We start from the raw sequence: 25,742 nt of genomic DNA, 5'->3' as shown, positions 1-25,742 counted from the left end.
CTCAAACTGAATTATTTCTGCAGTGTGTTTTGGACCCAAGACACCGTGTTCCTGTGCTTCAGCAGAAAATTTTGGTACCACAGACAGAGATAACATGGAAAGAATAAGGATTGATTCCCACACTCCCAAAAAAGAAGAGCAATTTGAGACACATCAGCAATTAATTTTTATTCAAAACTAACAATATGCACATGTGAAATGGAGCAACCGGATCAGATGCACCTTGCATAAGTCAACATAAACATTTTGGACCTCTTGGAGATCACCTGAAGCCTTCTTCCAAAATGAAAGCAAGGTTTTGATTTCACTTTCCATTTCCACAAGGCTGCATCCACACTGCAGAAATAATCCGGCTTGACACCACTTTGACTGCCCTGGCTCAGTGCTATAGAATCCTGGGAAGAGTAGTGTGTTGTGGCACCAGAGCTCTCTGACATAGAAGCTAAATCTCTCAGAAAAGTACAAGACCCAAGATTCCATAGCACTGAGCCATGACAGATAGAGTGAAGTCAAACTACTTTAATTCTCCAGTGTAGATGCAGCTGATGATTTCCATTTTGGTGGCCAAACGTATACATCTATGTTTCTTCAACATGCTGGGGTGGTCAGTAATATTGCCTTTCTTCTTTTCTCTTTTACTGCTCATACATGCTCAGTAAGGAATTTTGGAAGCATAGACTCATAGCATCCTAGAGTTAGAAGGGACCTCATGGGCCACCAAGTCCAACCTACTACTCAATTCAAGATCTCCAGTTAAAGCATCGCCAACAGGACTTAATCCTCTGCCATCCCACTTTTTGCAGCTGATTGTAAAATGTCCCAGTTTCTCTTTCCTCCTCCCACATTCCCCCTTTCTTAGATTCAAAGAGAAGGCAGGACTCCTGTAGGTCATGAAGTCCAACTCCTGGCTCAATGCAAGATCTCCAGGCAGTGGTTCCCAAACTTTGGTCCTCCAGATATTTTGGACTTCAGTTCCTAGAATTTCTGACTGTTGGCCCAGCTAGCTGGGGCTTCTGGGAGTTGAAGTCCAAAACACCTGGAGGACCAAAGTTTGGGAATTGTTGAGCTAGAGCAGTGGTTCCCAACCTTCTTAATGCCGTGACCCTTTAATACAGTTCCTCATGTTGTGGTGACCCAAACCCATGAAATTATTCTTGTTGCTACTTCATAACTGTAATTAAATAGGTGTTTTCCAATGGTCTTTGGCGACCCCCATGAAAGGGTCATTCGACCTCCAAAGGGGTCCCGACCCACAGGTTGGGAACCACTGAGCTAGAGCATCCCCAGCAGGGAGCTGTCCAGCCTCTTTTTGGAAGACATCCAGAGAAGGACAGCCTGCCACCTCTCCAGGCAATTGGTTCCATTGCCAAACTCCTTTCACTCTCAAGAAGTCCTTTCTAAGGTTTAGTCAAAATCGACCCTCCTGTAGATCTACAAAACTGACCCTCAAGAGGCTGGCTTAAGAGGACCCTTGCTTGTGCTGCCCTACCATTTTGGAGGAGTATCTGAAATGAGAGGCATGAGGAAGTCTGAGTGACGAATGCCGAGGGAATAGGAAGGAGCCCCTGTCCTGTGAAATGTCACCTTCTCAGGGCTATGTGTGCCAGGCCCCGGTGTGCAAAAGTGGCTGGTGGGCTTCTTGGTCCTCCCCAGCATCGAGAATGCAGGCGAACGGCACAAGTAGACATTGGGGTCCGTAGCCTTGTAACATCCGGGCCCTGGTGTTTGGCTGAGGTCTTCAGAATAACTGCCTCTGGCATTCCAGCCGGTGATGGTGAAACTGGGGCTGGAAGGTTTGCTGGGGACCCGTGGGCCTAGGAGTGAAGGAAGGGTGTAGCTGTTAGGGGCAGGCACAGGGTCCACCAGGCGGTACTTGGTACGGCCACCTATGGAATAGGATGGTGGTCTCCGTTGGGATGGAGGAGGCACCCTCCCTGGACTGTATGTGGCTGGCCCAGGGGTCTCAGGTATACCTAGAGAAGGAAATGTGCGCCATTAAACTAAGCTTCTGCTAAAATGTAAGTACAACAACATCCAAAATCCTCAAAACAGTGATATCGCCATTGGACCAATGCACAAAATACAGCTCCAGTGGCTTTGTCATTAGGCAAAGGTGTTAGAAAATCACATACAGGTAATCATAAAGATAAGACAATTTTACTCAGAGATAGTGCAATGTAATGGTTGGAGCAGTGGCAGCCAGTGGCTCCATCATTTTGGGGCAGCAAGTCCATGCTAACCACTGCGTTTAATCTTATGCTCAAATTTGGTTCAGCGCGATGGATAGCACCCATAAAGATGGGACTGAATAGCCACCTCTGGCCTGAAAAGTTGAACTAAGATTCAAAACACATTGCAGAAATCAACCAGTTTGAGGCCGTCTTAACTGCCCTGACTCAATGCTAGGGAATTCTGGGAACTGTAATTCTGTGAGACATTTAGCCTTCTCTGTCAGAGAGCTCTGGTTCCACAATAAACTACAGTTCCAAGGATTCCCTAGCAATGAGCAAAGGCAGTGAAAGTGGTCTCAAACTGGATTATTTCTGCAGTGTGTTTTGGACCTAAGACTAGAGAGAACTAGCTTCAAATTTCCATTCATTGGAGGACCTTTGACAGATCCATTCCCTCTTTCCCTATCAACCCAGCCTAACTCTCAGGATTGTTGGACAGATAAAATGCAGGTAGGAGGGACAATACTATTAGAATCACAGAACTGGAAGGAACCTCACGGACCATCTAAGACAAAGCCTTGTCACCATAAGAATCTACTACTGAAGAATACCCAAGAGATGGTCCTTTAACCTCTAAAAAAGATGTGTTCACCATCCTGCAATGCAAATAGCATCTGTGGGTGGAAGGGAATGTATTTTGGAAAGGTCTTGTTAAGAATCATCGAAACTTAGAGTTGGAAGGGACAAGGCCCATGTAATTCAACCCCCTGCTAGGCACTAATACACAACTAAAGCACTCTTGAAAGATGCCCATGCAACTCCTCTTCAAAGACCTCCAAAGAAGGAAAGCCCTCCACCCCCTCAAACACTTCTTACATTCAAGAGGGTCTTCCTAATATTTAAGTGGAATGTCTCTTTTGTAGTTTCTATCTCTTGAATCCCTGTCGTAGTCTCTAGAGCAGCAGAAAATATGTTTGCTCCATGTAAGAGTTGCTTTACAGTGGAACCAATGGCTTAGAGATGTGCTGGTGGGAATGAGAAAGTTAAAAGGTGATATGATAGCCATGTTTAAACATTTAAAGGGATGACCAATTGAGGATGGAGCAAGCTTGTATTCTGCTACTCCAGAGACTAGGATACAGAGCAATAGATTCAGTCTACAAGAAAAGAGATCCACGTGGATTTCCCCCCCATGAATGGGAAAGGGCACCATCCATCTCAGGTAGCAACATGGGCCGGCCCTGCAGATATGTCAGGTTTCCTCCTAACATCATGCCAGTTTATGAGTTGTCAGATTCTGGCTTGTGGTTGCATCTGAGTTTTTCCCTGCAATCAAGCCATGGTTTCTTAGCAAGATGCAAACCACCATGTGAAGCCGTGGGTTGTTGTTAGCTTACAAGGAGGTTTTGTCCAACCATGGCTTCTTGTTCAATATGAACACAAAACTGTGGCTTATTTTCCAAGCTGCCTATTTTTAAATGAGAGGCGACATAAGGAGTGTAAGAGAAACAGACAAACTGTTAGTTGTCTGGAGAAGTTCATGTGTAAGTTCATAGAGTAGTTCACATCTAAGACAAAACCATATATTAATGCTATGTGCAATTGCACCATGTTACACTAATCTTTGTGCTCCTTACACATATTACTTGGTTTTTGCCCCCACTTCCAGCTTACCCTGAGGTTTGGCTCGTGCCAGAATGGAAAAGGATGGTCCCCTAGCTCTTCCAAAACGGGTCAGCTCAGGTTCTACATAGTAACATGGGCCAGGACTTGAGTCTTTCGGATGTACTGAAATGTAAAGAGGAAAAAAACACTGGTAAGTATGCCTTACAGAGCTAGGCAGAATTAATGCCATTGGGGCATTCATGGTTTTTTGCCTTCTCGCGTTCTGCAATAAGCCAACCGACTGATGTCTAAAGGCATAAAACCACACAATGCACTTCAGCACAGTTTAATACTCACCAATTAAATCAACTGCACTCTGAAAGAAAAACATGACAGTTTTGAGATAGGATGAAGATGGAGTAGCAGAGGGTTTTCCGAGATCTAGAACACACAGCATTCCATATAGAAAGAAAAGCACAGATCCAGATACCAGCTTTTTCCAAGTCAATTGGTCAGTCCCTTCAGCCTTGTACCACACCAACACCAAGGTGGGTGGCATACCCTCCAACATTTCACAGATGAAACTGGAGCACATGTGGATAAGCAGCATCACTATGCGATCAAGATGGCAAAAGTTATGAATAAAGAAGACCCAAAAAACTAGGAGAGGCTGCAGTGGTTTGCTTTTGCCTGTTTTTGTCTGTGAATTGTTGGAGGGTATGCTCTTTCCAGACATTTCTGGTGGAAAGCCATTCCCTATTTAGCTAAGATGGCTAATAGTCAGGGTTAATGAGAACTGGAGACCAAGAACATCTAAAGGTTCACAGATTCCCTGTCCCTTCTATTACATCTTGTTATCACATTATCACAGTGTGTGCACATTACCCAGTTCCTTTTTTCACCAACCAATTTCCCAGATCCTACCAAATGTATTTAGGTGAAAAATCACCCACTGGAGCACTGCATTCACTTTAAATAACCCACTCCAAATCCTTAAAATCAACTAAAAGTCAGGCAAAAGAAACTGGAAGTGACTGCTGGAAGTTAGAAAGGGGAGGATTATTTGCAGATTTGCAAGATTGAAACCTTCCATTTCTTTTCTTTCTTTCTTTCTTTGAGAATGAGAAGACTCAAAAAGTCTCAAATTCTTGCAATCCTAGGAGAAAATGTTGAAATTCTTCATACTTTCATATAAGAACAAGATAAGTAAAGATTAACCTCCCCACTAGAAGTAGATTCCTGGGTCAATTTTCTTTTGCTTTCATTTCTGGGGCCAATTTGGAGGCAAAAGACTGAATGTCTAGCCCTTAAGGAGCAAAGAGTGGCCCTTAGAGGTTGCTCATGCTGGAGATTATGGCTACTACACAGGTCTTCAGCTACTCACTGCTATTGTTGAGTCTCTGGTGAAAAGAGTACGCTGGACTGGCGAAGCGAGTGTAGTCATGGTTGACAAAACCCACAGTCGGAGGCAAGCTGTAACATCCAGGTCCGGGACCTGACAAAAAGCAAAAATGGTATTTGAGAAACAAACACCCTGTTACTGAAAATACTGGAAACTCCAGAGTCTGAGACCAAAGTCGCATCTACACTGCAGAAATAATCCAGTATGACACTGTTTTAACTCACTGCCATGGCTTGATGCGATCGAATCCTAGGATTCATTGTTTGGTGAGGACATTGAGCCTTCTCCATCAGAGTGCTCTGGTGCAACTTGTTGCGTTGCTGGGTGCCTTCGATTCACTTCTGACTCATGGCAGCCTTATTGTGATAGTTTCTTGGCAAGATGTGTTCAGGAGAGGTTTGCCCTTGCCTTCCCCTGAGGCTGAGAGAGTGTGACTTGCCCCAGGCCATGGCTGAGCCGGGAATCGAACCTTGATCTCCAGAGCCAGAGCTCAACACTCAGACCACTATGCCACACCTGACTCTGTGGTGCCACAACTACAATTCCTAGCATTCCATAGCATTGAGCCATGGTGGGTAAAGTGGGGTCAAACTGGATTATTTCTGTGGTGCGGATGCAGCCTTAGTAAACTGCAGCGATAAACCAAGCCTTGCAAATTGTAGTAAGCTGCTGAGCAAAGGTACCCAGCATTTTATTCTTACCTGGAGATGAGCACAGAAGAATTGGAGAATTCGCACCCTGACCCCCTGCCTTGAAATGACCCTCGAAAATTGCACACTCCAAGAACTGGAACCCCTACCTACAATTTCCTCCCCTACATATTAAATACCCGGCAGCAAGAAAGCAACCATGATGCCTCCTTTGTACCTGTCTCACGAGCAGCGATCATGGGCACCTTCTTTGTCCCTGGGTCCTCCATGTTAAATTTGCAAGATCTTCTCTTCCGAGAGGCCTTCCTCAAAGGGCTGGCGGCGATACCTCCAGTCCTTGGTCCTGCAACGTCTTGCAAAGAGCAAGAGCCCAGCCAGCTATCCAGACGCAAACTGTTCAGCCAGGTAAGGGAGAAAACAATGGTTCCTCTCCATACAGAGACCCAAGGTAGAGGAACGGAGCTGCCTACAAGAGAGCTCTGGAGCAGCGAAGCATAACTCGGGTGTTTATGATGTTCAAGATAAAAGGATGCGCTGAAAGGAGATACACAGCAGGTGGCCAGAGAGTGTTTTGTCTGCCTCCAGGTGATACAACCTCCTCCTTCCACAGGTTGGCTGGGGTGGCATGTAAGTCCATTGACCTGCCAAACAGCCAGGATCTCATTCTCTGCTGAATTTCTTCTCAAAGGAAGCAACGAGAGATTTGACAATTTTCTTCCTGTTTTCAAAAACAAGAGTTCCTGCATGGCAGAAAAGGGATTGGACTGAGTGGCCCCTTGTGGTCTCTTCCAACTCTGGGATTCTATGGAGTTTATCACATGAAGGAGAGCGGGAGCTGATCCCGGGGAAATTGCATAATTACGTGAGACGATTTCACACGATGTCGCACAAAATCTGCCATTAAATTGGTCACAAAGAAGCATTAATGCGCATCTTTATGGTTTCGGGATTCCAGCGACAATGCATTTCCAATATCACTTTATTTGCGTGTGATAATCATTTGTGCAATTATTCACCATTTTCGGTTTATTTACAGTATTCTTTAAAGCATAGAATCATAGAATCATAGAGTTGGAAGAGACCGCACAGGCCATCCCGTCCAACCCCCTGCGCACAGCGACGCAAAACCAGGAAGGAGCTCCGAAACGGAGCTCCTTCCGGGGCCGTGGAAAGGGCGCACTAGGCGCCCTGGGGCGGCCCCAATACGTCACAACCGCACCGCCTCGTTTGGAGGCAGTGTGGTCGTGACGTAGTGATGGCGGTGGCCGTGTCGAACGGCCGCTGCCATTTTCTACGCACAGAGCGCGTACTCCTAGTACGTGCTCGTCGCGTACTTTAAGGCCCGTTTGTAACGGGCCCAAGATTCTCTTCATAGACTTATGGCCACCCAAAGGCCACTATACCATAGAGCTTTCTTGCCATGCGTTGTTCACAGGTTTACCATTGCCTTCCTCTGAGGTCGAGAGAGTGTGACTTGCCCAAGGTCACCATGGCTGAGTGGGGATTCAAACCCTGGTCGCCCAATGCCCTAACCCTCAAACCATTGCACCACACTGGCTCTTATCACAATTGTAGCAAACAAATTAAAGTATGTGCACTTTTAAAGAAAACTAGGCATCCTTATGAAGGCTGACCTATAATTTCATTTGGGCTGCGTCCGCACTGAAGAAATAATGAATTTCAAGACTGCTTTAACTGCCGTGGTTCAAGTGCTATGGAATCCTGGGAACTGTAGTTTGTTGCAACACCAGAGCACTTTTGACAAAGAAGGTTGTGTCCTCCAAAACTACAAATCCCAGAATGCCATAGCATCAAGCCATGGCAGTTAAAGTGGTGTGAAACTGGATTGCGTCTGCAGCGCAGATGCAATCTGGCGCCACTTTAAGTGCTGTCGCTCCATCCTATAGAATCCTGGGATTTGTAGCTCTGCAAGGTCTTTAGCCCAAGAGTGTTGGTGCCTCACCGAACTATAAATCCCAGGATTCTGTAAGACAAAGCCAAGGCGGTTAAAGCAGTGTCAAACTGCATTATTTCTAAAGTGTAGAACCAAACTGTGCTCTTTAAGAGATTTTGGACTTCAGCTCCCAGAATCCCACTCTATTGGCCAACATGGCTGAGGCTTCTGGGAGGTGAAGTCCATAATCTCTTAAAAGGGCACAATTGGGCGACCTCTGGTAAATAAAAGTGGGCGGGGCTAATCAAAATGAGTCCTGATTGGTGGAAATAGGTAAGCGGGGCTTATCAGGAACAGAGAGGGGGCGTGGCTTATGCCCATGCACGGCCATTGAAAGAACCAGTCAAGCGAGGAACGCCTTGGAGCATGTGGTGAGCGGGTCTTAGTCAATCAGGGTGAGAGAGGTGATTGGTTGATTGAACGAGCGGGGGCGTGGCTTAGGCCTGAGGAAGGCGAGGCGGGAAGAAAGAGGCCGCGAGCCTGAGGGAAATAAATGGGCGGGGTTTAGGGCGGGGCCGAGTTGGTACCGATTGGTTCTGAAGCCCTAAGATAGGCGTGGCTTAGTCTTGAGGTGACAAGGCTGCGAAGCTTTTCGCCTTTGTGGGCGCATGCGCAGAAATCGCCACAGCCCTCCCTCGTCCTGGGTGGTGTTTTTTTTTGGCGCATGCCAAGAAGGGGCTAAAACCCTTTCCTGGGTTCATAAACAATGGGTCTAAAAAGTTATTTTGTTCCTTCGAGTCGACCTCAAAACCCTATTTCATTTTATTTACCTTTATTTTATTTTTAGGCCGCCTTTCTCCCCCAAAAAAGGGGCCCAAGGCGGATCACAAGATAAAAAATGGTTTTTTAAAACATTTTTAACCGCATTTTATTCTTTTAACATGATTCTCAAAGCTGGGCAAGTGTTCTCCAATGATTCTCTATGGGGCAAGTATGGTTTCCCTATGGGCAAGTCCTGTCCTGGTCTTTAGAGAGTGGGACTTGCCATGGGTCACTGAGTGGGTTTTTGTGGCATGATCTGAACCCTGGTCTTCCCAAGACCTAGTCCATCACTGCATCACATTGGCTCCCCACCTCAACATCATACACCCCACTTTTTGCCCACTTGGTCCTATGGTATCCCATGCCTATCTACTGGGGATAATGGGAGCTGCAGTCCAGTGCCTCTGGAGGGTTCAAAGTTGAGGAGGTTTGCGTAAGCTCCTACTGGAGCACATGGGTTTTGTAAGTTTATTGTGGCACCAGAGCTCTCTGACAAAGAAGGCAAAACATCTTACAGAACTACAAATCCCAGAATTCCATAGCACTGAGCCATAGTGTCTAGATCGAGGGAAGGAATGTGCCACTCTGTTTTGCTTTGGTCAGATCTCACCTGGATATTGTGCCCAGTTCTGGGCACCACAACTCAAAAAGGATGTTGAGAAACAGAAGCATGTCCAGAGAAGGGCAACCAAAGTGTTGAAAGGTCTGGAAACCACCAATCCCTATGAGGAGAGACTTTGTGAGCTGGGTATGTTTAGCCTGGAGAAGGGAAGGTTAAGAAGTGATATGATAGCCCTGTTTAAATACTTGAAGGGATGTCATATTGAGGATGGAGCAAGCTTGTTTTCTGCTGCTCCAGAGAATAGGACATGGAGCAATGGATTCAAGCTATAGGAAAGGAGATTCCACCTCCAAATGAGGAGGAACTTTGATAATAAGAGCTGTTTGACAGTGGAAGTCGCACCTTCGGAGAATGGTGGAGTTTCCTTCTTTGGAGGCTGGATATCTGTCAGAAGGGCTTTGATGGTGTCTTCCTGCATGGCAGAATGGGGTTGGATTGGATGGCCTTTGTGGTCCCTTCCAACTCTATGATTCTATGGGGTCTAGGAATCTCTAGGTCTTCCAGTGCAACTCTGCTGGAAGTTGACCATAACATTGCTCTGGAGGACCTAGAGAAAACACTTGTAGGTCCTCTGGTGTGATTCTGTGGTCAGCTTCAGGCAGATGTTGACCATAGAGTTGTGCGGGAAGATCTAGGGCAGCGGTTCTCAACCTGTGTGTCACAACCCCTTTGGGGGTCAAATGACCCTTTCATAGGGGTTGCCTAAGACCATCGGAAAACACATATTTTATCATTTATAACCACTTTCCCCCCATCATTTCCCTTTCCTTTTCTCCTTGTTTCTTTGGATACCTCCTTTTTCCTCCCCGATATCAATGAATGCTGATAAGTCAACGTTTTTAGCAGAGGGGAAGACTGGACAAATACACATAATCCTTAATACACACGCTTTTTAAAATTTGGCTCAGCAGCTAGTCTGCTCCAAAGGGCAGGATGCTTATTCCCGCGTGTTTCTTTTATTTGTACTCAGTTCGATGGAATTTCTTTTTAAAAAAAGATAATCAAAAACAGATTTGTATTTAGAGTTTTCTGGGAAATCGCTAAACTCATTTCCTCCCATTATAAAATTGGCATTTCTCTTTCTTTCTCTTGAGGGTTACAGTATTGAAAAAGTTCCTCCTAAACGGTCTTCCGACTCCTGTTTCACTTTCCTCTTCTGAATTTACTCACATCTTAGGTTTATCCCTCTTAAAACCGAAGAACCATTTTTTCCCCATCGGGTTGTTTTAAACCTTGGAGAGGCCTTTTTAAAAACTGAAAGTGAACCGGAAGCAACTTCCAGATCTCTTCCTGCTGTAGAAAAAGACTTCTAGCAATAGAATGGCTGCAAAAGTAGGGAAATGCCCCTTAAAGGTTGCCAGTAAGATCAGGGCTGTTAGCAGAAGCCTAAATCTTGCATTAGGGATTTGTAGGCAATAAAATGGGTTTGTCTTCCCCAGTACAGTATAGGAAGGGGGTTTCAGCCCTCCAAGGTCTTTTGGAGGGGTCAATGTAGCTCCCAACCCCTGATAATTTCTCACTCCTGCCTTACTTTGGGCTACCCTTGTACCAAGTTCGGAAGCTTCAACTAATCCAAAATGCAGCAGCCAGATTGGTCACCGGTACTTCTAGGTTTGACCATATAAGACCAGTGTTAAAATCTCTACACTGGCTGCCAATTATGTATTGTATTGTGCATTCCAGGTGTTGGTCATTACCTTTAAAGCCCTACAAGGCTCGGGCCCGAGTTACCTGCGGGAACGCCTCTCCCAACATAATCCGCCCCGTACTCTCAGAACATCGGGGAAGAATTTGTTGGAACATTGTAATACTCCTCGATTAACCACAACTTCCCATAGAGCAGTGGTTCCCAACCTTTCTAATGCCACGACCCTTTAATACAGTTCTTCATGTTGTGGCGACCCCCAACCATACAATTATTTTCATTGCTACATGCAAATATGTGTTTTCCGATGGTCTTAGGCGACCCCTATGAATGGGTCGTTTGACCCCCAAAGGGGTCCCGACCCACAGGTTGGGAACCACTGCCATAGAGCATTCACTGCTGCAGCCCCTAAATTGTGGAATACTGTATATACTCATGTATAAGTCTAGAAGTTTTAGTCAAAAAATTGACCCAAAAAGTTTTACTCTCATAAAAAGTGTACCTTAACTCTCATAAAAACAGAAACCATCTCCTGTGAAACGCAAGAGTGGAATCTCTCCTGGAAGCACTACTCTTTCATCCATCCATCCATCTTTCAGTGTGAACACAGTTATACCTCCTGCAATTTTGTTAGTTCTTTGGCACTGTCTTCCTTTGTTTCATCCTTTAGATCCTTTGTTACATGACCATAATTCTTACTCTCGACTTATCCACGGGTCATACTAAAATCCATAGTTTTGGCCCCAAAATCTGCCCTCGACTTATACATGAAGTCGATTTATAGTCGAGTATATACGGTAGTCTGCCGGAGGAGATCTTTCTTATCACTACCTTAAATGCCTTTAAGAAGGCACTAAAGACGGATCTCTTCCGGCGGGCTTTCCCATCGGATTTGGTATAGAGATGATGCTTAAGACCCCCTTCTCTAAGTATGATGGTATATGAATTGATGTTTGGAGATTTTAAGGAACTAATAGAGATGTGTAATTCAGTATTAGTGTTTTATTGACTGTTGAATTGCATGTAATTCCGTTTCGATCCTTGGAAGAGGCAGGACATATAAATTAAAATTATTATTATTATTATTATTATTATTAAACTCAGAGATGGAAATTCTGCAGCCCTCAAGATATTATTCACCAGTGTGGCATATTGGCTTGAGTGCTGGACTACGGCTCTGGAGACCAGGGCTCAATTCCCAATTCGGCCATGGAAACCCACTGGGTGATCTTTGGCAAGTCACACTCTCTCAGCCTCAGGGGAAGGCAATGGCCAACCTCCTCTGAAAAAACCTTGTCAAGAAAGCCCCATGATCAATTTGGCTTAGGTCAGAAACCATTTGAAGGCACACAACAGCAACAAACAACTAGATACTATTGAACTGCAACTCCCGGCATTCTTCAGTAGTGGCTTACAGATCAACATTGCACAGAGAAAAACTGAGACACAAGATCAGAGTGTAGTTAACCTTTCTCTCCTCTCCATGTTGGTGAGTTAACTGAATGCAGCGTACCTTTGCACTTTGAACTGCCTCTCATGACCACAGGAATTTACCACATTCGGTGTAGCTGCAGACAAGTCTACATAGAGACCACCAAATGCAGCATCGAAACACGAATTGAGGAACACAAGAGACACTGCGGACTGAGTCAGCCAGAAAAACCAGCAGTAGCCGAACACATTATAAACCATCCTGGATCATGCCAACAACTATCAGGTCAGAATGCACAGGGAAGCCACTGATATCCGTAAACATCTAGACAACTTTAATAGGAAAGAAGAAACCCTTAAAGTAAACAAAGTTGGGTTACCAGTCCTGAAAAACGCCCAAAAGCAAGACCCAGCACATGCAAATGAAAACCCACTCTTGGTCAGGGTCTTTCCCAGTGGACAATGGGTCACTAAAGAGACCCCATGAGGCCTGCCATTCAACAACAGAACGATACACAGATTAACATGCAAATCGCTACCCCTCAACCAACAGTATATCCGTTCTCTTCCATGCCAGCATTCTCTGAAGATGCCATCCACAGATGCTGGCGAAACGTCAGGAATAAACTCTTAAACCTACAAAAAAGTTTGTACTCTGTTTGCAGCAATTGAAGGTAAGGTGAGGATAGAGGTGGAAGGAGGGGAGAGCAACTCGGACATTTGAAAAACAGCTGAGAAAGTGGGATAACAGAGGATTAACCAGGACTGTCCCTGCCAAATCGAGATACGTAGTTGGAAGATGGACTTTCGCCCCTGCTTTAACTAGAGTTAAAGCAGGGGCGAAAGTCCATCTTCCAACTATCTCAATGCTGAATAGGAGCGGTGAATCTTCCCCCATCCAAAATGTTTCTTTGATACTGATGGCCCTGTTTCCCATATTAAAGCCACCAGGGTCCATCCAGAACTAAAACGTAGGAATGATGGTGTGACACACACTCTCCCAGTTGACGCTCAGCTGTCTTCCAATTAGTCTCTTTGCCCATATTCACACAAATCTCCCAATGGCAGGAAAAATCACATGAAGCCTTCCTCAATTAAAAGTTTTACAATACCTTGCCTGAACCAAGCGTTTACCTCCCTCCCTTTTCTTTTCTCTTCTCTTCTTTTCTTCCCTTGTCTTTGGCCTCAGCCAGAACTACTGCCAATTTAACTAATTGGGAGTCTTGGGCCTCTTGACAAGCAGCTGGTATTTTAATATTTCTCCGGTGTTTTTTGCAGCATGGGTCTGACAAGGCTGTCTTGAGCTGCAGACGTCTCCCGCTGGCGTGGCCCAAAACTTGGCTTCCATTTAGGACCATGCTGTGTTTCCACTCTCACACTGGATTTTTTAAAAAATGGAATAACGGTGGTTGATTTTTCCCTGACGTTTATCTGGATTTTCCCTGGGGTGGAAGTTTTAAAGTACTGTGAAGGTGGGAGACAGGCAAGATGGAAGGTCATACACCATTTTATCTTTTATCAGTGCTTGGAAATGTTACTTTTCGTTGCTTCAGACAGCCCCTCGATCAGAATGGTCTTTTCCTTCAGTTCCTACATTTCTACCATTGCAGACTGAGACAGTGAAAAACCCTCAACTTAAACTCTATTAAACATGTTCACCTTCCTTTGGTTGCTTTGCCTGCCACTCTTCTTTGGATGCCTAGGATCCCAGAATCCCATAGCATTGAGCCATGGCACTTTAAGCAGTGTCAAACTGTGTTAATTCTGCCGTGCAGACGCAGCCCCGTTTGTCTATCTTTTTAGTTTCTGCAGAAGTCTCCTCCAGCACCACATTTCAATGGAGTTGATTCTTGTAGTGAAGCTATCTTCACTATCCAGCTTTCAAACCCATACATAGAAATTAGAACCATGTCCATTGTTTGATAATACAGTACAATCATATATCCACATTATCTTCTGCAATACGGATGTATTCACAGATTTGTGCTGAAGTCCATAAAAGTCCGTGGCACTTAAAACATCCTAGATCTAAACCTGATTTCTTTCCCCCCAAAAAATTATCACAACTGTTCAAACTTCAGTTATGGACAATCGAGTTTAAACCCCTTCTCATTGCAGAATCTCCTGCTAAAGCATCTCCAGCATAGAGCTGTCTAGCCTTGTTTTCAAGAAATCCAGAGAAGGAGACTCCACCGCTTCTCTAAGCAATTGGTACCATTGCTGAAACCCTCTTTACTATCAAGAAGTTCCTTCTAATGTTCAATCAAAATCTACCCTCCTGTAACTTAAAATCATTATACAGCACTTATAGGTGGGCTTGCCTTCCACAGCTTTGAACTTATGCGGAAGGCTAGCCCCGGCAGAAATAATGGGGCACGTACTCACACCATGCGCCCCGTGCGCCACCGTGACAATACGTGCCATTATTTTCTTTGGGGCTTGAGCATACGCTCTTTTCCCCATATGTGGTGTGGGAGTCTAGAATGTATGGGGAGGGCGGACTGTACATGGTCCTCCCCTCTGGGAAAGCCAGCACTTTCTTCTCTGAGACAGCCCTTAGGTATTTTAAGGGCCATCATGTCCCAGCTCAGCCTTCTCTTTACTAGGCTGGACGTCCCCAGTTTCCTCAACCTTCTTTCCTCATAGGTTTTTGTTCTCTGTACCTCTATCATCCCTCATTGCCTTTCTCTGAACTCGCTCCAGCACACCACTTTACATACGCATACACTACCACTGCATAATTGAAATTCAAAGACTTGACTGAATAAAAAATGGCTTCACTTGCCAGTGGGTAAAAAGCAGGGAAGGGGCCAGAGGGACCTTTTGTGGCAGGGATTTCCACAGCTTCTCCTGAACGTATTGCCCCAATCTCTTTGCTGGAGTTTACCGCATACCGTGCAGCTGCAGACAAGTCTACATAGGGACCACCAAATGCAGTGTTCATACATGAATCAAGGAACACAAGAACACCCATCTTTTGCATGCAACATTTCAGGTAGCCGGTGGCACATTTCAGGCTGGGCACCTGAACGCTTCACACCCCAGAAATATGGTCTGAGACGAACTAGTGTGTCTTAGCCAACTTTCAAAAGAAGATAAATACACAAAAATAAACTACTTTTGCCTTTCTGTTTCCCAATATTTAGATTTCCTTATTAACAAGTAAATCTCCCCACTTGCTGTTAACAAACCAAATCCCTTCCCTGGGGGATTAATTAGCATTTGGAAGGATTAATTTCGTGATTAACAAATGAAATCTGCTCCCATAGCTGATTAATGAGTATTTGGAAGGGCTGATTTCATTATTCAATAAAATCCTCCCACTTATCATTAAGTCGCTCGTACGTGATTGATTATCCTTAAATTTACATTCAAACCTAAATGAACCTCAGGTGTATTTAAATGACATTGACTGTTAAAAACACTGGCTATGCTATTGACTCTGGAAAGAGTCCCAGTTCTGGGGGGGTAAGGCAGGATATAAATAATAGTAATAATAATAATTCATGCCTTTTCCATCGACTAAATCAAAAGCTATGGATAGCTCTTAAAGTCATGGGAGTGCCACCACATCTGATAGTCCTGGTGAGAAATCTGTACTTAGGACAAGAAGCTATTGTTAGAACAGAATATAGAGAAACAGAATGGTTCCCAATTGACCAAAGGGTCGGACAAGGCTGCCTAGTATCACTCCATTTCTTCAACTTGTATGCAGAAAATATCATATGAAGAGCAGCTTTAGACTCGGAAGAAGGAGGAGTGAAGATAAGAGGAAGGAACATCCACAATCTAAGATATGCGGACGACACCATATCACTATCGGAAAATATCACAGGCTTGGAAAAATTAGTAAGGAAAGTGCAAAGATGAAAGTGCAAAGGCAGGCTTAATACTGAACATAAAGAAAACATAAATAATGATGACAGAAGAAATACATAAATTCAACGAGGTGCTACAAGATCGCTCTACTTATTGATTCTACAGACTAACACTGCTATATCTTCGAATAAATTCAACGAGGAAGCTGAAATAGTTAAAAGAGCTTCTGTATCTTGAATCAAACATTGATCAGAATGGAGCTACAGTCAAATCAGAATAAGACTAGGAATGGGAAGGGCAGCTATGAAGTTCCTAAAATATAAAGATATACAACTGAACACTAAGTTGTAACCATCCACGCCATTGTATTCCCCGGCACCATGTGTGAATGTGAGAATTGGGCAGGGAAGAAAGTGGAATAAGAAGGAAAACAACTCATTTGAGATATGGTGAAAGAGAAGACTACTTAGGATACCGCGGACAGCGAAAAAGGCAAACAAATGGGTCCTTGGACAGTTCAGGCCTGAAATCTCCTTGGAAGCAAATTCGATCCGATGAGGCTGTCCTACTTTGGCCACATCATGAGAAGGCACGACGCATTAAAGAAACCGATAATGCTCAGAAAGGTGGAGGGAAGTAGAAAGAGAGGAAGGCTCATGCCAGATGGGTGAAGTCCATCAGAGAAACCATGAGCTTCAATTTGTAAGCAAAGCAATGGAGGGTAGGGCTTCTTGGAGATGTCTCATCCACGGGGCTGAAGGGCAGTTAGCAACAAAGTGCTTTCAGTGATTTGCCATGAAAACTTTGGTCCCAATTTGCCCATTCCAATCTGGTTTAAAGACATGTTTCCCTAAATAATCGCCTTTATGTCTCAATCTCTGACAAGATTCCCCCCCCCCCTCTTGATGTTGTCTCTAGTTCTTTCTTGGGAACCTTCCTTCTCCATGGCTCCATCCAGCCAGGAGAAGTCTTTCCAAAGCTGGCTAGCAGCAGGGCAGGTCATGAAACCAACGCTGGTTGGGATTTCATTTGATAATCAAAAGAGGGACTTTTTTTTCCTGCATGGGAATCAAAATTAGACAAGGAAATCAAATGATTACTGTATCCTTTTGGCTTCTCATTTGAGGAGAGAGATGTGTGTAAGGTAACCGTCGGTTGACTAAGAAAGAGGAAACTGGAAATGTTGTCCGTTGGATAAAATAAGACTTCTGAAGAAATTCCTTCGAACCATCTGTCATTTGCATGGTTTTGGCCCATTCCTAACCCGCATGCCAAGGGCCCCCAATCATTCTGTTTACATAGGGCTTCCGCTCCCATTAGGAAAAGCATTCTGCTGCTTAATGATCCATTCATCATCTCGACATCTAGAGGAAAACTAGTAGAGGCCTCTTATCACCGTTTCCTACACTGTAGGGGATTTTGTAATGCCCAGAAAGGCATAGCAGAAGCAGGAATACAACTCTTGCCAAGCTTGGCCTTGGAGATTTCTTTTTGGCCTGTGAGAGGATGGCGGAGAGAAGACAACCGTTTCTGATAGCCCCGTGGAAATCACCAAAATATACAGAGCGGCGGGTTTGGGGGTTGATTTACTGGACGTATTTATCCTTAAAAGCACCGGAGTCCATCTTGTCTTGGAATCTAAGCAGGGTCATTCCTGGCCAGTGCTTGGATGGGAGATTGGCAAGGAATCCCAGGTGCTGTAGGCTCTATTTCAGAGGAAGGAACTAGTAAAAACCCCTCTGAGGATTCCTTGCCTATGAAATTCATGGGGTCGCCGTACGTTGACAGTCTGCTTGAGGGCACACATACAAATACATTTATTGATCAATGGCCTCCTTACTTGTTTCTCAAACTGGTTGGCAAACTCTGTTGGTCCTTTGCTGGCAGATAGCTATGAGTACAGTGGACCCTTGTTTACGCTGGGGTTTAGTTCCAAGATCCCCCGTGTATAACAAAATCAGTCCCATTAAATCTAGTGACATAGCAAAATGGTGTCCCTTATTAAAAAGAAATGGAAAACCAAGGTTTGATATTTGAAATGTATACTTTTTTTGAACGTTTTCAAACCGTGGATGCTTGAATCTATGTATAAAAAATCCGTGTATAAGAAGGGCCGACTGTAATTGGAGACTTGACAGCTGAGTGTGTTGGGCTGCCACCACGCAAACCAAAAAGCCCAGCAAAGCTGATAAAAAATACTTACCGAGGATCAGTTCCTCCAAAAACCAACACCTTGCTCTCGGGTCCTTCTTGTTTTGGGAGGCTCTTCTTCAGCATACAAGGACACAACCTAGAAATCTCGCTGTCCTTTCCTCTTTAATACTTTTGATTAATACCTTGTTCCCCATTTTGCCATTTCCAGGGTAACTTCCCTTTATCCATGCACTGATTCATTTGTTTCATTACGATCTTACATTTCCTCCAGTGAACTCTAAGCTCTCTTTCTCCCTGCTTTATCTTTCCAATAAGTCAAGCTCGGAGCTGCAAAGTAACTAGTTGGAAATAACAAGTTGCTTGCACTGAATTTCTACTTCCTTTTGCCAGCAGCTTAGATATGACATAATTGTAAAGTCAAGGTGGACAAAGCGCAGGCCACATGCAGCCTGTGGATGCCACTTTTCTGCTCCCATTTCCATTAATCCAGGGTGGCAACAGTTTTTCAACCCTAGGGCCAAATTCCATTTCAGAAAAGCTGCGTTCCAGTAATGGAAGAAGCCAAAATCGAAGCTGGTGGGACTGAAAATACCAGCCTGTTCTAGCTTTAAGCTCTTATTGCCAGTAACCAAACTGGAGAAGAGGCATGTAGATGCCAGCCATGAAAGCCTTCAACTAGCCTTTTTTCAGAGATAGCATTCAGCACCTTAGTTCCTGCAAAACTTAGAACAAAATCAGTTGTGGATTCGCCACCCAATTGATGCAAAAGCCACCAGCCACAATTGTATATCTACATTCAACTCTGAATGGGGCAGCTTCTTATATTCCTTTTTAAGCCAATTCCTTTCACCTTACTTTTGGCTGCTCCCTACATCCTACAGATGATAGTGTCACTGTCTGAAAGATCCTAAATATTGTAGTCTGGGAAAAAATTTTCCCAATTCTATAACTCTTTTGTGTGCGTTTTTTCTCCATTAACACTACCTGGAAACACCGTATGTCTTTTGTACCTGGCCTGGGTTGGTGGTTCTCATGGGATTCTAATTTTCTTTTTTAAAAAGCAAATTCAACAAGGATGAAGTCTGTCTGTTTGGTTTTCAAAAACAGCTTCATATACAACACGTGGCAATTAACTCTGGAACGAATTGCCAAAAGACTTCCCTTTCCCAAGCTGGCACATGAAGTGCACTAGCTAATAGCCACCAGCCATCTGTACTCATCAAAGCAAGCATCTCCATCGCCGTTCGCATGTTTAAGAAGAGAAAACAACAGAGCTAACCTGGGGATGTCCCACCATCATGCAACACTTGGCTGCCACAGAACCAAGCCATGGCATTACAAAACATTGGGGTGGATGAAGATTTTGAAATGGTTTTTACCATCCTGATGGGGACATTATAGTGGAAGAAATGCTTTAAAAATAAAGCCAGTGTTATATAGTGGTTGGAGTGCTGAACAAGAATTAGGGCGGTTCATGTCCCCACTCAGCCATGAAAGTAACTAGATGACTTGGGGCCAGTCGTTGCCTCTCTCTCTCTCTCTCTCTCTCTTTCTTTCTTTCTTTCTTTCTTTCTTTTTCTCTCTCAACCTAACCCACCTCACAGGGTTTTTGTGAAGATAAAATGGGGAGGATTAGAGCTGCTGATATAGCTCACTGGAGGAAAGGCAGGATAGAAATATTACTAATAAATCACAAGAATCATCAGCTCCAGGCCATACATTAGAGCAGTGATGGCAAACCTATGGTACGCGTGCCAGAGGTGGCACTCAGAGCCCTCTCTGTGGGCACATGTGCTGTCGCTCCTGCATAGAGTTTGCCAGAGTTGGTTACTAGAAAGCCAGAGGGACATGGCACTTTCCAATAAGTGGATTTTGGGTTGCAGTTTGGGCACTTGGCCTCTAAAAGGTTCACCATCACTGCATTAGAGTCAGCTTGAAGGCACATAACTGCATGCCCCCTTTCATTAGAAAACTCCTGACCTAATTGATAACTTCTTGTTGTCAATTAGCTGGTTCCAATCCCTGGGTCATGGATTCTAGGAGCTGCATATGAGAACTATGAAGGATAGTTCTTTTCTATCTGAATAATAACTGAAGGTCCCCTTGTTGACAGTCACAGGGTCCCAGTTCCTTCAGTGCTGGGATTGGCATGACCTGGCCTTCAACGTGGAAACGGAGGATGCAACGGCACTTTTGTTTTGAACGTGTTCTTTATGGCTCCCATTCTGCTGAGTCCGAAGCATCTATGGGGCCATGGGCTTCCTGTGGTGGGGACAGCGAGCCCCTCACTGTTGCTGTTTTTGGCATTTGGCACATGCCTTCCCACCGCCACCGGACCTTGAAACCTCCTGCTTTTCACCCCTATGGAAAGCCTTGTGCAAAATAAGCCCATTGTTTTCCACAAGTGGGTTTGGGATCCTTGGCGGTAGGACACTTTCCCTTCCTGCGACCAAGGATTTGTCTCTGCCGTTTCAGCACTTTCTGAGCAAAAATAATAACAGTAATAACCCTTAGTCCACAAATGCTTCTTTTGAGCTATTGTAGAATAATACCTTGATCAGGATTCTACAGTGACTGGGGTCCTTTATCCTCCTTTTTGCCATGCGCAGCTTCTTCTAAGATTTGGATGAGAACGCTACAAGAACTTTGTGTAAAATCACAGGGTTGGAAGGGATCTTGAAGGTCATCCAGTCCAGCTCCTTGGCAGTGCAAGGATCCACAACTAATGCATTCCTAAGAGGTGTCCCTCCAGCCTTTGTTCAAAGATACCTGTCTCTTCCACTATATAGTGTATAGCCCACATCATCGGGGCATTAGTGGTCTAGAAGTGAGCTAATACATCCAATGAATCTTGGGGGGAATAAATTAGCAGTGGAGGAAAAGGAATGAAGTTTAAAATTAATCTATCATCACAGTCATCACCATCAACAAGACTGTTCTCAAATTAAAGTGAATGCAATATAGTTAAAAGCATCCATGTGATCAGTATCTAAACAGAACTTAACTATTCACAATATTAAAGCAATGTAAAGGACACGCTTACAAGTTAAAAAAGCAGTTTTTAAAAATAGCACACTTGGAATAAGACCCTAACATGTTTTTTTTTAAAGGCTTTGCCCTCTCCTTCATTATTTTAGGACTGGTAAAACAGGCTTATCTAGGGAGTTGAGGTCTGTTAGATAGTCTAGATCTAAACTGTATATAGACTAACTGCAAAGGGATCCTTCAGCACCTTTGAGACTGAGCCAAAGAAGTTGTAGCATAGACTAGTCTTACTTTTTCAGATGTACATTGTGTAGGACTTTGTGGTCGGTAACCAGCCCTTTTAATGTGGCTAAACAGCTGGATTTTTTTGGCAAGACTGTCTAAACTTCTCCTCTGTCTCCCCTGCCCCACAGCTCTCCTACCCCAGCATAAGAATTCAATGCAAAATCAAAATTGGATGCTGCTATATATACAACTGTTCCTATTGCCTTTGCTGGCCCCATCTGCTGGTAGGAAAAGATAAAATAACTAAAGGGACAGCCTGATGCGCCTTTGGACACAGTCCCTGCTATTTTGCTATTAAAGCTCAAGTTTTGATTGATTGATTTTTTTCTAGGTGCAGGAGTTCAGAGTCACTGATGCTGCCACTGGAGAGGTAGCTAATACCCCAGAGGACAGGATCCAAACTCAAAGTTCCCTTAACAGATTAAAAAGCTAGACTGAAACTAGCAAAATGAATGTCCACGGGGGAAAAAATGTAAGGTACTACACTTGGGCAGTAAAAAATGAAATGCACAGATATAGGATGGGCAACACCTGGCTGAATGAAACTACATGTGAAAGGGATCTAGGAGTCCAAGTAGACCACAAGTTGAACATAAGTCAGCAGTGCAATGTTGCAGCTAACAAGGCCAATGCGATTTTAGGCTGCATCAATAGAGGTGTAGTGTCTCTAGATCAAGGGAAGTAATAGTGCCACTTGATTCTGCTCTGGTCAGGCCTCACCTGGAATACTGTGTCCAGTTCTGGGCACCAAAATTCAAAAAGGATGTGGAGAAACTGGAGCATGTCCAAAGAAAGGCAACCAAAAAGGAATGACTGAGGAAGATGGATATGTTTAGCTTGGAAAAAGGAATGTCATGTAGAAGATGGAGTGAACTTACTTTCTGCTGCTCCAGTGAATTCAAATGACAAAAAAAGCCTCCACCTTAACGTAACTTCTTTGCAGCAAGAACTGTTCAACAGTGTAATAGATGGATAGGATAGACTCCCTTTCTTTGGACGTTGGGTGTTCAACTTTCAGGAGTGCGAGTTGTGCATTCCTGCATGGCAAGGGGTTGGATTGGATGGGCCTGGCAGTCCCTTCCAACTCTTAAGATACTATAAGTGATTTATAAATACCTGAAATCAATTCTTCTTCTTAGAAACGTAGCATTGGAAGATATCCCCAAGTATTAGCTAGTCCAATCTCCTGCCAGTGAAGCAGTCCACAGTTAAAATATACACTCCATTCTCCTTTTTCTCCTCCTCTCATGCTTTCTGTTAGTATACCAAGAAAGCTTCTGTCATTGTAAACATACAATTCCTATATGAAAACATTCATACATGAAAGTATGTGCAAAAATAGAGATAAAGACATTTAAGTGTATGATTCTTTGTATTTGAATTAACGTACCAACATTTGTACATGGTTTCTCCTAATTCTCTGTTAACTTTTAAACAGTTTGCGCTCAATTGGTGGATGAATCAATAGATCAAAAAACTGTATCCTTGCATCTCTGGCTACATATCCAACCAGTTTTCTGGAATCAGCAGATTTGGATTCCAACTTTGTCAAAGGTCTGGGTGGAGAATTCCTTACCTTGGCGGCCGGCAGCCTGGATCTCTAAGTACCGGAGATTACCCTTTTTTCTCATCCAAATATGTGTCCGGCCGAGGCTTGAGACAATAGATGGGGATTTTGTGGAGCGTTGGCTTAAAATATTAAACTGGTTTGTTTTGTGCCATAGGGCTCTCTCCTGGAAGCGGAGATGAGTTCCCGCAGGAGCTGGGAAGAAAAGGAAGGCAGCCAAGAGTCAGGAGGTGAAAACAGGCTTCCAGGAAGGCAGAGAAAAGGGGAATTGCCAGGTCTTCCAGAGAAAATATGAATGCGTTGACTGAAAAAGTTGCCTGTACTGTATGTCTCTTTTGGGATGGGATGAGGGATGGGATGCTTTCCTAATTTTCCTCTCAAAAGAATAAAACGGTGTTCTTACTCCGGCAAAAAAAAAGTCTTTGAAAGCTGCCCAGTTTTCAAAGATGATCGGCATGGGATTTTTGCGCAGAAAACAATGGCTGTAATTCAACATGGGACTTTGAGGAAATAAGAATTGAGCAGCTTCACAATATCCATATTCACTTAGGGTCTGCCATGGTGTTACAATGCGTGGGCGTCCGTTGCACAAGGGCAGCCAATGGATTGACTGATACACCATGGTGCTATGTGCAATAGATATCGATGAACATCTGGACACAAACTAGGAGATGCCAGAGAGCAAGAGGAGTGCCTAATGTACATTGTTAGTGTCCGATGAGCATGAAAAATCACACTGCGCATCAGAAATGACCAGCCTTCATCAGAACACTTGGTAGTCAGATGCCCATCTTCACAATTCACTAACAGGGGTTCATTGCATTTCTGTAATGTAGCTACAGATTTCTAAAGTTACGAAACGTAGACTGTGATGTAGAATCTCAGCCATCATTTTCCGCTCAGACGATAATATTTCTGCACAGGAATACTATTTTCTTTGCAGACAAATGTTCTCTCCTGCACAGAAAATGCACAATACATGTGAATTTTGTGCCGAACTAGTCCCATGATTCTTCTCGTATCTCATCAGGTTTTCTCAAACACATTTTCTAATAGTTTTAAAGCTACTTCCAAATATTGTTTCCACCCTTCTGCCCTTTAGTATATTGTTTTTATGTGTTAGCATTTTATAGTGCTGTGTTTTATTGTCCGTTTTTGATTATATACGTTTGACGTTCCATCCTTTGGTGGAAAGGGCATTATAAATAAACATTATTATTATTACATTGCACTTTAAAACTGAGCAACAGCAACAACAAAACTCTGCAGTTCTTTGTATGTTTGCTCACCCTGGTATTTACTAGCTAGAAATAATTGGTTGCTTGGAGAACTCAATTTCCCTCACGCCGTCACCTTCGCATGGGTCACCCGCTCTTCTCCGTATGGATAGATATGCAGAGCAAGCCAGGAAACTGTTTTCCTTTGAAATCCCTCTCAAAATGGCAGCAGAATGCTGTTGCCGTTTTGAGAGGGACTGCAGAGGGAAATGGAGGTATTTGGGGGTAGTTCTGGATTCCAGGATGCTTGCAAAATAAGGGCCATTTCTGCATCTTTCCAAACATTTTGGGAGCTTTCTGTGTGACTTGAGGACAAAAACTGCATCAAAATTGTGCTAAAATTTTTTGAGGCTTTGCAAGACTGATGGACTTTCAGGAACCTAATATAACCTATGGGCCACACTATGCCCACCTTTGGTGTTGAAGGAGATATACATGATCCTCCCTCCCCCCCATTTTGTCCCCACAACGATCCTGTGAGAAATGGTAACTCGTAGTTTTGTGTTGGTTTGAGCATAGGGTTACCCCAGTCAGACATTGATATCCGCAATACTAGGCCATTTGAAGCTTTCTGGATGTTGTTGGACTTCAGCTCTCTGGCTTGATGGTTAACAGGAAATGTGGTTTTTTTACTTATTATCCACACTTTGTTCTGATATCAGGGTATCTGGAAAAGCTCTGAAGTTGTATGCTTATGGATTTACCTGGGACGAAGTGGTACGAAGGAAATTCATCATTGGAACTGACGAAATTCATTGCGGGAAGCCTTTGGAATTTCTTTTTTGGCCAACCTTCCAGTTTATCTCTCCGTTCTTGTTAACCCATATTGCACTTGCAAAGATTCAAGGGTGTAAAACCAAAGTTGGAAATCTTTCCTGTTTGGATTATAACTCACAGAATTCCCCCAACCAGAATGATCGCTAGAAATAAATTATTGAAACTGAGGCGCAGAAGTTCCCTGTTGCTGGAGGTAATGAAATACTACATGAAGCTTGGGAAGAAGTTATCTTTGAGAGAGAAATATTACTCCCCCTTGGCTCAGGTATTTTGGGAATCGCAGTTCCTAAAGCTAAGGTTTGGCTCTATTCCTGGAAGTCTTCAAAAACAGCCCGGATACCTGTTGGTGTTTGGAGTAAATAAGTTCAGTGGCCTCAATCCAATTTTTAGATCTAGCCAAAGTAGACTCATTGAACCAGTGAGAGCTTGGTAAGTCAGCGCCTTTGTAAACTCCATTGCTTCAGTGGATCAAATCCAGTTGTGACTCAAATTTGGATTTTAGACCAGAGATGGGAATTATACAGCTTCTAGGGATTGCAACTCCCAGCAGCCCTAAGACAGGATAGATAGATAATGGTGAGGAATGCCAGAATTTGCAGTCCTACAACATCTGGAGGGGTATATGATTCTCACCCC

At 43.9% G+C, this 25,742-nt stretch overlaps 1 protein-coding gene across 2 annotated transcripts; it reads right to left on the bottom strand.

The window, feature by feature from the left end:
* Positions 1-1,266: 1,266 nt before the first annotated feature.
* On the bottom strand, positions 1,267-23,236 carry ODF3L2 (outer dense fiber of sperm tails 3 like 2). Of its 2 annotated transcripts, none has more exons than XM_042480510.1 (4): positions 23,062-23,236; positions 5,161-5,271; positions 3,846-3,959; positions 1,267-1,973 (listed from the first exon to the last, which is right to left on the bottom strand). In XM_042480510.1, the coding sequence occupies exons 1-4, from the start codon at positions 23,114-23,116 to the stop codon at positions 1,486-1,488; spliced, it is 768 nt and encodes a 255-aa protein (XP_042336444.1). In that variant the 5' UTR covers positions 23,117-23,236; the 3' UTR covers positions 1,267-1,485. The 2 variants fall into 2 exon arrangements, with proteins under 2 accessions (XP_042336444.1, XP_042336445.1); XM_042480511.1 differs by lacking the exon at positions 23,062-23,236 and adding an exon at positions 6,046-6,300.
* Between the last annotated feature and the right edge of the window lie 2,506 nt (positions 23,237-25,742).

The sequence above is a fragment of the Sceloporus undulatus genome, chromosome 7 (assembly GCF_019175285.1).
Source record: "Sceloporus undulatus isolate JIND9_A2432 ecotype Alabama chromosome 7, SceUnd_v1.1, whole genome shotgun sequence".
NCBI classification, from domain to species: Eukaryota; Metazoa; Chordata; class Lepidosauria; order Squamata; family Phrynosomatidae; genus Sceloporus; species Sceloporus undulatus.
Note: the sequence above shows the minus strand (reverse complement) of the source record. Positions and strands in the feature narration are given on the sequence as shown.

What these genes read in the sequence shown, in the direction of transcription:
- ODF3L2 (XM_042480510.1), bottom strand. Translation starts at nt 23,116, where the DNA reads ATGAGAAAAAAGGGTAATCTCCGGTACTTAGAGATCCAGGCTGCCGGC. An exon ending in CCAGAGACTCAACAATAGCA is followed by an intron (nt 3,960 to 5,160) that starts GTGAGTAGCTGA and finishes TTTACATTTCAG; the next exon opens with TACATCCGAAAGACTCAAGT. An exon ending in GGCACGAGCCAAACCTCAGG is followed by an intron (nt 1,974 to 3,845) that starts GTAAGCTGGAAG and finishes TTCCTTCTCTAG; the next exon opens with GTATACCTGAGACCCCTGGG.